The 14,304-nt window shown below is 32.7% G+C and overlaps 2 protein-coding genes across 3 annotated transcripts in view; one reads left to right on the top strand and one right to left on the bottom strand.

Annotated features, from left to right (window-relative positions):
- Positions 1–10,786, top strand: part of LOC128881545 (inositol-trisphosphate 3-kinase homolog) — a 24,533-nt gene extending 13,747 nt beyond the window's left edge. The window contains exons 2-5 of one of the 2 annotated variants that reach the window (XM_054132688.1): positions 8,012–8,312; positions 8,764–8,972; positions 9,604–10,075; positions 10,506–10,786. In XM_054132688.1, the coding sequence (XP_053988663.1) occupies positions 8,012–8,312; positions 8,764–8,972; positions 9,604–10,075; positions 10,506–10,715 (1,192 nt within the window). In that variant the 3' untranslated portion in view covers positions 10,716–10,786. The remainder of the gene's footprint in view (positions 1–8,011; positions 8,313–8,763; positions 8,973–9,603; positions 10,076–10,505) is intronic. The other variant, XM_054132687.1, reaches the window with a different exon arrangement.
- Positions 10,787–11,558: 772 nt separating this feature from the next.
- Positions 11,559–14,299, bottom strand: LOC128881544 (cell cycle checkpoint protein RAD17). The gene is made up of 9 exons (XM_054132686.1): positions 14,158–14,299; positions 13,546–13,945; positions 13,235–13,391; positions 13,045–13,167; positions 12,782–12,960; positions 12,630–12,716; positions 12,252–12,442; positions 11,995–12,113; positions 11,559–11,874 (listed from the first exon to the last, which is right to left on the bottom strand). Exons 1-9 carry the CDS (start codon positions 14,170–14,172, stop codon positions 11,763–11,765), a joined length of 1,383 nt encoding a protein of 460 aa, XP_053988661.1. The 5' UTR covers positions 14,173–14,299; the 3' UTR covers positions 11,559–11,762.
- Between the last annotated feature and the right edge of the window lie 5 nt (positions 14,300–14,304).

The raw sequence follows: 14,304 nt of genomic DNA, 5'->3' as shown, positions 1-14,304 counted from the left end.
TCTCTCTCTCTCTCTCTCTCTCTCTCTCTCTCTCTCTCTCTCTCTCTCTCTCTCTCTCTCTCTCTCTCTCTCTCTCTCTCTCTCTCGACCCTGAAACGTGCTGAAATGCGTAGTACGAAATCAAATTTCATTTTAGCTATGCAAGACGTCCGTGTATTTTCCGTCGCTCTTAGCATACAAATTCATTGTGAAACCTTGTTCGATCGACTTTATTCAATTCACCTAAAGATTTGTCGATACGTTGAACAGGAATCGCTTATCTTGTTGGTTCGCGGTTGGTGAAAAATTCTCGTAAATGATCTCGATCGTTTCATTTGAAGTAATCATTCCTACTATAAAAATAATAATATAATTGATAGACTCGTGATTTTATGCGAAGCAAATGTTATATTATAATAGTAATTCATACATTATATTCTATGCAATGTGTTTAGCATATGCTTACTACGTTTATAGAATGTATTAATTCTGTATTACGAATATATATATTTATTTATTCACTTATTTATGGACTATACACACTATATTTGAATGCAATATATGTATACTATTTATATACTATTACATTAGTGTGGCAAACATATGCAAAACATATTGTGTAGAATACGTTTAATACATTATTATAATAATATCAATTTTAATTTTGCATAAAAGCATTCATTATGGATACGTTTGGAACATGTGTTTGCTATATTCAAATGTCATAAACGCAGGAAATCCACAGTTTAATAATTATCAATATATTTCTGAAATTATAAAATTATGATAATATATATACACATATGTATATCGAATATATAAAACTATTAAATCTAAACTTAATCTTATCCGATCTATTTTCAATCACATTTAATTAAAGATTTTTAGAATGGTTCAAATAATTTATACTTGAGAAAAATGTGATTGACTTAAAGATTAAGAAAAATGATTAAAGAATAGCACTGAAAGAAGGATTCGAAATCGGCTAACATTACTAGAGATCAGAGATGGACAAAATTTCATTCGAATAATGGATAACGAATAAAGCTAATACATATTAATTTATTCATCACTTTCATTTTATCCAACAATTTTTATTTATTCATCGTGGAATATTTAATTCTATAATTAAAATTCTAATTTTCATTTAACGCGGAATAAACAGTTTGTATTTTATTCGTTGTTCGAAATTGTTATTTAGGTAAGAATTTTAGCCATGACTGGAGGTGTGTCTCCACGTTGCCGATGGAGATATCCTTTGGCTGGATAACGATTCGCGTCGCTCTCGCAGAGGAGACAAGACACGATTGCATTTTTATCAAATCGGTTTCGCTGGCGCATTGACGCACGCAACTCGAGGTCATTGTCGTTGGACGATGGGATTTTTAGTACGGTTGAAAATTCTGTCATTCAGTTTATTGAGAACATAACGCATTCTTTTTCACTGTTTCTTTTTCCCCAAGGTGAAAATATTGCAAAACCACAACAGCTTTTTACGCACGTGTCTGGACTTTTCTTTCTCGTTATTCTACGTTTTTGTGACGAACGTTTTTCTTGACCCGCAGTTGGGATCGCTGAAATAATTTCCTTCTCGACGGGGGTCATATCAACATGCAATACGTTCAATAAACATGCAATACGTTCTTCATTTATACAAGAAGCAAACTGTATATTAGGGGTAGAAATTAATTATGTACATTTTTAATAGCCAGCGCTGGAGTGGGGATATTTATAGAATAAGAATAATATTCCACGTGGGTGAAATCGCACAGCTAGTGTATAATATTGTATATATGTATGATCATAACGAAACATTTATTTGAAAACAACAAACCTACTAACCTAGAGGGTTGATAATTTAACATGTAATAACAAAATGATGATTAAATACTTCTACTTAAACTAAAGTTATAAGTGATTGGATATAAAGGCACAGATTTAATGTCTACAATTAATAATTAGTGGTAATGAAACATTAATTTTAGAGCAATGGAGTTTATTATGTTGCCCAAACACGCGACGAAAATGGAAATGGAAATCGAGTACATTTTTCCTCTGTGAAATTTCTTATCAAACTGGATACAACGAGTCTGCGTTATCTCAGGACTCTCCCGTTGTTAAACGTTAAAACTGGAATGGTGCTCGATTGAAACTTATCTGGAACAATGCAATCTGAATACACCGGTGACGTCAATGCTCCGTAAGCTCCGGCTCTACTTACACAATGAACACAAGTTACAAGCTTCTTTTTCCCTGTGTTCTGCCTTCAAGTAAACAAAGGCTAAGGTGTGTGACTTATCTTTGCAGCAAAGTCTGTTTTCCAAATCGTGTTTTCATTTTTGTTGATTCTGTCGAAGCGGGAACGAGAAAATTCGTTGTAAAAACGAAACTATAGGAAACTTGAAGAGAAAATTGTCACGTTTGGCACTAGACATAGCTTGCGACGGTCCGAAAGGCTGCTATTCGACACGCTCGGTGCACAATTTCCACGGACGATAGCTTATTTAACAAATTTGGGCGCCTGGAAGACACGCCTGGATATATAATAGAGTTTTAGTTTCAATTGAGAGAGCGAAGCGAACAGATCAGCGACAATCAGTGTCAAACTGCGTCGACGACTAACACCGTTATTCTAGTTTATAGGTTCACGTACTCGTATACCTATACCGACAATAATTTAACTAATAATACCATCCATGGGCATTATCAAATAAAATCCTACGTAATTAAGTGGTAAGTTTATTTTCGAAAGGCACAGAATTCGTTTCTACACCTAATATATCGTAATTATTCCTGTTTAAATTATTTTACAATAACGTTTGGAGTGCGAAGACTTAACGAAACAAAATTTAGAACATCCTGCGAATTTTCCGCTCATCTTTCGATCCTTCTTTGATAACCGTTCCTCGAGAGCTGTTCTGCCGGTTATGCGTCAACATCTTCATCGAAGACGACTCGTTACACATTCCTCGCATATTTTACCCTGATCGTGCTATGATTACCTATGTTCGAGCGATCGGGATCTCGCGCAGAATGTAAATGTTCACGTGTGGACGCAAACGTGCCGCAAACACTTCGATAGACTCGTCAAGAATCACAGATTTCGTTAACAATTGTCGTCTCTCTCCAGTTTATTAATTGCAAATTATTCTTAAACGTAGAATCCTTTGAAAACTCACAAACGTGTTAAAAGAAATAGTAACAAAATAAATAATACTATAAATAGTATAATATAAATAGAAAATAAAAGATTATACATATTTGTGTAGCAGAATACGTTGGATGATAAAGCTAACATAAAAAATATGAAAGCACAAAAATAAATTACATTAAATTTTGTTTAGAATGGTTCTCTGTTTTAACAATTTAAATATAATTTAAATGGTTTCATACTTTTTCATTCAATATTTCTATACCTTCTAGAGTTCAACATTCTAGAATAGAATTGATTTGTTTTTTTCTCTTAGATTTGTACAGAGTAGATTCTGTACAGAGTAGAAATAGTTACGTAATTTGTAATTTAAATTTTATCAACGTTGTTTACTAAAGTAATACATGCACGAGTATAAGTATGAAGCTTATGAACAAATATTGACATGGCCGCAGGAATTAATTATTTTTCCTGATATGCGGTCGAGCACATCGGTGAGGTTGTCCTTGATGTATTTTTTCTTTCTCGAGTGCATTTCTAGGATATTCAGTAATTATATAATTTAATGATGAGCTTGAGTTGCGGGTTTCGCAGAAACTTATAACAATTTTATTAACAATTATTTGACAGTCGTAATCAAAGCACTTTACCTTCCATTTAACACCTAATCGGTTTGAGTCCTTCGGCAAAATGAATTTCTGAAGCTTCAATTTTGTTCAAATAAAAACTAAATGACTTGTCATGATACAAATAAAATTGAAACACTTTAAAACACCATTTTGCAAGGCACCGTCATTTAAAGCCGACAAATAAAAAACTGATCTGCTAGTGAATTTTATTTAATAAGCAAAACTTATAGTTATATTGATTTTTCTGTTGTTTTATCGCTTTCTTTCATTCACTTGCCAAGGCAATTTTTCGAGGGCTTATATTTTTGAAACAATTACGAAATCAGAATGATGATGACTTAAACCCTACCTAGTTTTATATAGACTATAACATATTTCAATGGTTTATTAACAATTTACCAACCGGTAGCCTATTAATCGAATCCCATTGTTATACGAATTACGAAACATTACACAAATATTAATCTGAAAACGATTCTAACAGATAAAGTAAATATTCTACAATGCTAAATAATATTATAAAAATAAAGATTATTACTACATTTAATTACATATTCGACGTCTACCAGTCTATAAAGTGTTAGTATGAAGCAAATAATTTGATATACATATGTTTCAATACCATCCAAATTCCCGAAGTATGATTTAATCGATACGGCGTAGAACGACACCTACTTTCGCTATAGGGTATTTACGCACCTGCTTAGTACTACGACGACCTTGTTCACCTGTAATACGAACGATACGAATCACAAGGTTATGATAAATACACAACCGAAAGCACCAGTCGAGAAATTGCGAGTACTCGATTTTGCGATGTCCTCACGTTCGAACCTTGTCAAGTAGATTAAAATGAATGACGTATCGCGAAATCGAAAACCACCTGCTTTCGATATATCGACGTCGAGGCACGCTCCCCGCGATAATAACGTGCCAATAAGAATAATAATAATCAACCTTCGTCGCCAAGGAAGTCCAATAAACCATTCATAGATGTCGAGCGATTAGGGAAGACTGGGATATCTCAATCAGGCCGCTTTTAATAAAGTAGCATACTGTGACTTTATTTTATGCACTACCTGTTTGATAATGGGTCTCAATTTTAGCTAAATCGCCTGGTTTCAAAAGAGCAATTGATTCGGTTTTATAAATATACTAGCAATATACTGTTCCATTTGTTGTTGTTTTGCATTTCGACGAGTGGAGGCAAGATCCAGCAAAATCCAGCAAAATCCAGCAAAACCATCGAAACAAACGCGTATCAATAAATTGGGCTTCTTAATTTGCAAATATTTTCGTTTGCAAAAATAATTTCGTATTCGAACGCTTCGAATAATATTTGAATATTTAAGCGTTTAAATATTGTTGAATGACTAACCTATTGATTTTATTGGATATTCGGTGATAACAAATAATATTTTCCAATACAAAATTGTACGTGGAAAGCTATGTATATAAGCTGGTTCGTAGACCCCTGGCTCCCGAAGTTACAATTTTGCGAAGATTGCGAAGCCTTACATAATTTTAAGAATATTAATCAAAAATTATTACCTAAAATTATTTTTACGTAATTAATGATCGAAATAAAATGTATATAACATTGGCATAATGAACTTATTACAATAACCAATAGAAAAGAATTCTTAGATATTCTGTATTTTTCCGCCAGCTGAAGATATGTAACGAAACCGTTTAAACGAAAAAGGTACAAATTTTCTTGTTTATTATATAATTCCATCGTGGATGTAACCGTGCAGTACACTCACCTCGAACAATTCTGGTCATACTATCGTGAATGCGCGGTAAGCTCTAAGCGTGTTCCGACTTGTGATTGATTAAGTGCGCATCGTCAATCTATTTCCACCAATCGGAAGTCAGAACGTGCCTAGCATCTTCTGTTTATTTGTGGTTGGATAGACAGAGTCAGGGATCGTAACAGTTATGGAACTTCTTCGGTAGGTTCTGTTCAAACAGCTAAAATGAAATTTTTGTTATAACAAAAGTGTTTTCACGTTACAAGTTTCGTTAAGAATAAATAAATGAAAGTTCTTGAAAGTAGCAGCAGTTCAATTCCATAAAAAACGTGAGAAATAAAGCTAGAAGTTCTTGTGTAACAGAAACAGATACTTACTACAATTTTAAAGATTTCGATGGACGTTTTTAGCCGAAGTCGGTTAAAAAATAATACAATTTATAAAACTATTAGGCGTAGACATTAATTTTGTGGATCTATATTCAATCATTTATCATTCTAATTCAAATATATGTATATATGTACACTTTTATATCATTTTCGTACATTAAAGTACCAAACCTTCTGAGTCCTCAACCTGATGGACATTACATTCAACGTGATATTTTGCTTATTGTTATTCCTCTACAATTATTATAATTACTTGTTGTACTTGTAATCTGTTAGAAGAAGAATAACAAACAAAATTGTATGGCTATCGAATTTCTTATGTATAGATAAATTGTAATGGCCGTCAGGTTGAGACCTAGGTTATCAAGACCTAAAACTGTTCCTACTTAAACTAGTGTTACAAAAAAAAACAAAAAAAAAACAAAAAATAAATGATTGAATATAAAGGCACGGAATTAATTTTTACACCTAATATTTACTTCATGGAACATTTTCTAATAAATATTCTGGAATAACTGTTCCTAGGAAATTTTCATAGAAAAATCCAAGACAGAACATGTTTATTCTACCAACAAATTAATTGATTTAATTACTGCTTGATATCAGTGGTTAAAAATTTCTACTATTAAAAGCGAGAGAATTTTATACGTTGTCCGAGACCGTTCTGTAATAACGTTGTTGGTTCTTTTTGTTCCTTCAACATCGTGAACGAATCATGCGCCTGATCTTATTCACAGTTGTCTGAACAGCTATGCGTCAACCGTCCAATTGATCAAATCGTTCTCTTAATGCACAGAAGAACACGTAACGCATTATAATTGGATCAAGTGGCAACTCCGACGCGCTAATTAGCAGAAGCCAGCACGCGACTAAATATGTAACTCGCTAAACTCAATTAAACCTTTTGCTGCTAAGGGAACGTAGTTCTGTACACGGAAAATCCCTGTCATAAAAATTCGCATAAATTCATATAAATTTTAATAATTTGCTCAAGTTTTTATTTTCGACAATCAAATATAAATCATTGTAATGTATAATTTCTTTTAGATTTATACATATTATTGTATACCAAAAGTCGGAACGTCTATCGTTAAAAATAATAATGCTTGTTCGAATTATTTGCGTACTCGGTGAATGTATTAGGTGTAGAAATTAATTCTTTGCCTCTATATTCAATCATTTATTATTTATTTATTGTTCATTTTATTACGTTAAAGTACCAACTTTCTAAGTTTTCAATTGACAACCTAAGTCTCAACCTAATGGTCACTACTAGACTGCGGATTTTTATACATTTATAGAAAATCTGAACGTGCAAGAAACTATAGAATGAACATAGTAGCCAATAATATAAAAAAATATAAAAAGTAAAGTTGGTATTATAATCCTTGGAGAGTAAAATAAATTCCTACTTAGGTTCAGTTTTTGTAGGTACGTTTACAAAGATTTTATTTTGCATAAAGATCCGCAGTCTAGTCATTACAATTTATTCTACATGTATGTGTAGAAGTTCAATAACCATACAATTTTGCTATTTATTATCATTATTATTCTAACAGATAACAAATATAACAAGTAACTCTAATGTTTGTAGAAGAATAACAATAAAGAAAATATTACGCTACATGTTATGTCCATCAGGTTGAGACTTAGATTATGTGTAAAATTGTAAATGTATAGGATAGATACATTGTAATAGAGATCGGGTTGATCACTTAGAAGATTGGCACTTTAATGTATTAAAATTACAAGTAAGTATATCTGTTTAGACTAGGGTTATAAAGAATAGAATGTACATGCATAGAATTACTTTCTACATCTAACATTTATAAGTTGTAATCAAATTCGATTGTACATTTTAAAAAATGTAACGTGCAAATTAAAGATATCGCGGAATTTGTTATTCCAAAACATTTATTACAATTCAATAACAACAATGGTTGTCACACAGAGAACGCTCTATATTGTGACTTGTTCGTAATTATTACATTATGTTGCAATAATGTTGACTTGTATGATATGCGTTAAAGTGACGTTACGTTTTCATGTGAACAGGTATCAATCGACACGAAATCGCACTTGATGTCGACTGGATTAAATTCTTAGTAGATTTCTTTGGTTCCAGCCATCGAAGAAAGAGCAAACGCATGTGAACCATAACTCCAACCAGAAAGATCATCGAAGGCAGAAGGATGCTTCGTCGAGCAGTACTTACAGCGCTTTTCGTCAATGGCGAAGGAGCACCTCTATGGGCTCGAATCGGTCCAACAGCGTTGGATCCAGCTCGACCAGGGCTCTCGCCAAGATTCCCAATGATCCAGCGACGATTCAGAAGATGGAACAATTCCCTATGGTTCTCTCCGATGCCACCACGCCTGAAGAGGACCTCTCGTTGAAGTTTCTGGCACTGGTATTGATCTTTTCGCTGTGCAAGTTATTAGTTGTAGACATTAATTACGTGCCTTCGCATTCAATCTTTTATATATGTAGTTCAAGTAAAAATATAGTATTCTCTAAATTACACCAACCTTCCGAGTTCTCAACCTGATTTTCCATTGCAACGAAGCTACTATACATATTGGGTTGTCCAGAAAGTTCGTGCCAATTTTTAAGGAACATTCAAAGACTTGAATTTCGATATATATATTTATTGAATTATATATGTACCATTTTGTTCCACAATTTTTCCACCTTTTAAGGGATGTCCACATGTTATTTGTTTTCAACCATTCCGATATATTAATATTCCAGACAACCCAATATTAGTCTCAACTGTTACGTTTCTTCAACCTAAATGTCCAAGACTAAATGTAAATTTATTTCGTGAGATTAACATACATTTATTTGTTTTTGTTTTATAGAACGCTTTAGATCTAACGGCACCAGCCAGTGACGTTCTGTTGAAGAATAGATTGAAGTCCTGGTTCCAGTTATCCGGCCACCCGGATGGCTTCGCGCCAGCCGGACCCGGCACAGTTTGGAAAAGAAAAACAGGAGGATCAGAGAATACAGAGAGGATCGTTTACGAGGCGCTCAGCAAAGACAAAGAATTACGAGATTGCATACCGAGGTAAACGCAAGCTCGATTTACCTAATCACCGCGAAAAACCTAATTCCAGTGAAACCTCCGTTATCTAAATGGTTTTCGCTATTCAATCGTTCCACTCCAGCGGTTCTCAAACCTTTTAAAAATGAAGCATTAAATTTTGCATACGAAGTGTAAATTGAGTTTTTATCATTTTTTGTAAAAACATTCCATACCATTCGTCTTATTAGAAAATAAAATTCTAAAGCCCTGGGAAAACCTTTATCGCGTATACCAAAGAATTGTATACCTAAACCAAGAAACGAAACTTATATTATTCTAAATTACAATCCCTGACTACTTGCACTTTTTATTTATTTATTTATTGCTTTAAACCATACAAGGTTTATATAGCATATGCATTACAAATTGTATAGTACATACACGGTTATTTTACAATATGACTTAGAGTATAACTTGAATTTACTTCATTTCATCGATTTATTTACAACTACCTTAAATCAAATGCTCTGTATAGTAAGTACAGTGTTATATATATGTGTGTGTGTTACATAATTTCTAAATTCTTATCGAACAACTTGTACTTTTTATTTAACTTCCTGATTCAGACAATCCTATTACAATTTTAACTTTATTTTTGTTTCTATTTCCGTAGATACTACCGAGAAGTAGAGTACAAAGGCGACACGTTCATCGAGCTGCAGGATCTGCTTTTCGGGTTCAACGATCCTCACGTAATGGACATCAAGATGGGGACGAGGACGTTCCTCGAGTCCGAGGTGTCGAAGACGACCGCGAGACCGGATCTCTATCAGAAGATGATCGCCGTCGATCCCAACGCCCCAACGAAGCAAGAACACGAGCAACGCGCCGTGACCAAATTACGGTACATGCAGTTCCGTGAGCAACAGAGCTCGACTCGTAGCCACGGATTCCGAATCGAGGCTATGAAATTACCCGGAGCGCCGCCGATCACCGATCTGAAGAAAGTGAAGTCCCACCAGGAAGTCCTCGATACCATGAAGCTATTCCTAGGAACTCGCGAGGCAACGCGCGAGAAGCTGCTCGTACGACTGAAGAATCTTCGCTCGAAAATCGAAGCGTCCGAGTACTTCAAGACTCACGAAGTACGCATTATCATTTTACTAATCGATTAACGTTCAAAACAGGACTACTAACAGGACCACCTCGGACCACAGGCCGAGGGAGAAGGGGTTAGGGACCTATAATGTTGTTAAGACGAGCCTGACTACTGCTCGAGATTTTCTGTAATCTAATATTCATGATAAATAGAAAACTTAGTTTTGAATCAAGAAGATTTTTCATCTGAATGCACAAAAAGCTTAATGAAAAAGAGTAAATTAATTGTACAATGGAACACAGTAATAATCTAATTTGAACAATAGCTGAAGCTGTGACTAATCCAACGAATTTCGACATTCCGCAAAAGATATTAAAGAAAGAAGAATAACGCCCTCATATGCATAACATACATGACTTTCTTTATTATTAATCCTTGTTTGAAATAAATAGTATGTGCAATAATTTATTTTACAGATAATTGGTAGTAGTGTCTTCATGATCTATGATGACGACAAAGTTGGCGCGTGGTTGATCGACTTCACTAAGACGCAAGAATTACCGAATGGACAAAGAGTGACACATAGAAAGCCGTGGGAACAAGGCAACCATGAAGAAGGATTTCTATTTGGTCTTGATATTCTGATTTCGACAATAGAAGAAGCTGCCATTTCGAAGGCAGCGTAGCCTTTGTCGATTATAAATAATCCTTCCCTGGCCTCATCGTAATAACTTCTAAAGTCATACATCTTTATTTATATTTTTAAATTAGTGAAGGAATATTCGATTTTCGCTTAAAAAAGTACCTTTATTCATTTTACAAACAGTTGTTTTTTTAAACACGATTTTTAGTGTACCTAAGACTTTGTAATACTGACAATTTCATCGATGCTGTATCATCGAGTCAATGCTTTTCAAATATCTATGCCTTTTTCATTTTCCTCGTGAATTCAAAGTAAGAGACTGTAATCGATATACAAATTATTTAAAATACTTTGAAATAACTTGATACGATTTGACGAACACTGACATATAAGGTATTCAAAGCAGAAGACTGCTTATTACTGCATTTTTTCTATAAACTTTTTTAATTGAGAGAATCCCATAAACGATACTCCGCAACATATTTAGTATGTGTAAAAAGTTTATTATTAATGTACAAATATAGTTAATTGAATGTAACCGTTTAAGAATTATTTATGAAGAACAATTAGATTATAAGATGTACGCGTTTTTTTTAAACGAAATACTCGCTCAGAAATAATTGATTTAAAAGTTAAACATTCGTATCTTTATATTAAATTATTTTCTTCTGTAACTGCCACAAATTAAATCCTGAAGAAAAGTATTCGTAATAAAGGATATTTCTTTTAAACCGAATAAACTGTATACAATTCTATTTAATGGCGAATCTCTTGTTATCGTTGTTGTAATTATCAACATAATTCGCATGAGTATCTATTTTCTGCGTGAAAAGTAATTAGTGTATGGAATAAAATACTATTGCAAATATCGAACAATAATAATGTGAAAACCATTATTTAACAATATATACAAACTGTTCAAGAACTGTTAAATAATCAAAGATATTCGAAAAATGATTCGTATCTATATTCTTCGCGCCGTTCGTTTTCTACTGATATTATATTTGATATCTACGTAATACTAGTAAAAAATAAATTTTAAATAAATACATAATTCACTTCCTTCCTTCATAACGTGTTTCCATGAATTTCACTCGATAATTGATTCGGTATCAAAATCAGGCAATTCCTCTGTACGTTTGGAGTTTGATTTAATTATAGACTCGTACCATCGAATCTCTGCGCTTCCCAAACACCTTTGCCTGTATATGTAATAATGTACACATATGTCAAAAGTGAAATTATTAACATTACTGTCGTTTGAAATTACAAAGTACTATTATTATATACTAAATACACAATTGTAGAATTCATGTACTAACATGTCAATTTTGTCATTTTGTGGTTTCCTTACAGGATTCCATCCAGACACTGGTTTTTCATTCATCACCATTAGACCTCGAGTGCAGAATGACAAAGTAACTTTAGTTAAATTGATATCCTAAAATTGTTAACATAAAAACGGAAAGCTTAAATTTTTGAATCTTTTTTATGTGACTCATATAATATTTGTCTTCACGTAATTTTTTGTGAAACGAAATACTTCTGCAATTATGTGTAATAAAAACACATAACGTACACGCCATTCAGAATTTAAAACGTCTCCTAAACTTAAGATGTTTGCACAGGCGTTCGCTTCCTCTATTCCTCTTATAGTATTTAAATAATTTTCCTGAATAAATTTTAGATATACTGTCGCCTGCGATTGAAAGAAAGCTGCAATTTCGTCAGGATCGTGAACAAATTTCCATGAATTTCCATTTTGAGTTCCTGTAATTACATACCGCTTTATCAACTATAATAATTCATCAGTTAACGAATTATAAGGGTAATATATATTCACCTTGTTATTGACATACATAAAAGTAATTAAATTAATAATGGCAAGGAAATTGATATGAAAAGTTTAATTCACTACATCTTTCTGTTTCATAACATAGTATCTTTTTGTACTTACTTTTGGGATTTATTACTCGACCAACACCATGCAGAAGACCCAAACTCTCTACTCGAGAACTACATACGTTTTCAAGTTGTTCAGGTACTAATAGCAACATTATAATATTGAATTTAGAAGTAAAATATATTTTTGTCGTTAATTTTACTTACCTTTTAACGAAATGAAAATGAGATTTAACACAGCATTTCTAATATCTCCTATATTATTAGATAATATTTCATCAATTTTAAGCTGAGAAACATGTATCATCTGCCCAGCAGTTAAATTTAAAATATCGCCTATTCGTTTTAATGCATTCTTCATTGCAGTTTGCGTGACAGGATTTATGCTACACCATACAAAATTTAATAAATGCATATATACAGTAAGGTGAATTAAAATACTGTGAACTTTACTTCTTTTAATAACTTACTTGATTGAGTCTATACCAAACTTTTCTTTTACATTAGGAGGAAATAACATTTGCAACAATTTTGAATTTCCAGTTTCTGAGCATATAAAAACTATAGGTTCTTTTCCCATTTCAAAATATTTTCTACAAATATAAATAAATTATAAGTATATATTGAATGCATCAAAATAAATACAATAATTTTGCTTACTCCAAAACCGAGAAAAAGCTATCTGTATCTTGAAAGTAAACATTTGGGAAATCTTTTACCAGAAGAAGACGACTGGAGCTATTACTTAGAACTGAGCTATATCGAGTAACCCTAATTAAAAAATCCTCAAATCTATCTCCTTGTCTCATTACCCTATCTAGAAAATAATTAGTGATTAATGTGTTTTCATTGAAACCTTAAACTTAAAGGGTCAAAATTTACCATTCAAAACTTTGTTATATGTCAAATAAATATTTCTTTTGTACTTTTTTAATAAAACAAAATTTGTTTAACACAAAAAAAACACTTACTGTTTTCATCCATGGCTTGGTCAACAGGAGTAATCCATTCTGTAACATTAAAACCATTTTCCTTGGCAAGTACTCTTAAAGCTGCAGTTTTCCCACAGCCAGATGGACCATACAAAATTAATGCACAAGGTTGACCCTTCCTAACTTTATGTTGCAGCCAAGCTAAAATATCTTGTTGTTTCTGTCTACTGACTACTAATTCAGAAGGCTTCCGTGGTTCGCAAGCTTCCAGTAAAGCAGACAAACTGCTAGTGTTTCTTCTCTTAAGAGGTATGACATAGGTACTTGAAATATTGGAAATAATACTACTTCCTAATACTTGCGATGTAGTACGTTTCATTGCTGATGATTTCCTCATAGGTGTAGAGTCAAACGATGGCATCAACCAACTACTATTTTTCTGAATACAATACAAACAAAAATTTTATTTAATGAAAAATAGTTTATTCAAATTGAATATTTACATATTACCAATATACAACATTATACATAACAACGTTAATTTTCAATAGGGACCAAAATAACATTTAATGTGTTAATGTCAAAACATATATTAAAATATATAAAATATTTATGTCACAAAATATCAAACTAAAAATTTTGTAGACACACCTTCGAATGATCCATGTCACGATGCTAATATGAAACTTTAATTCATAATAAAATATATCACTTGAAAAGTATTTTTTGTTGTTGAAAATCAGCTGACATTTGGTTAAGGGGGTATATAGACATATAGACTGCTGAGTTCAGCTGAGT

The sequence above is a fragment of the Hylaeus volcanicus genome, chromosome 8, assembly GCF_026283585.1.
Source record: "Hylaeus volcanicus isolate JK05 chromosome 8, UHH_iyHylVolc1.0_haploid, whole genome shotgun sequence".
Taxonomy (NCBI): Eukaryota; Metazoa; Arthropoda; class Insecta; order Hymenoptera; family Colletidae; genus Hylaeus; species Hylaeus volcanicus.
The sequence above is the reverse complement of the archived record's forward strand: the minus strand, read 5'-3'. Positions and strand labels throughout refer to the sequence as shown.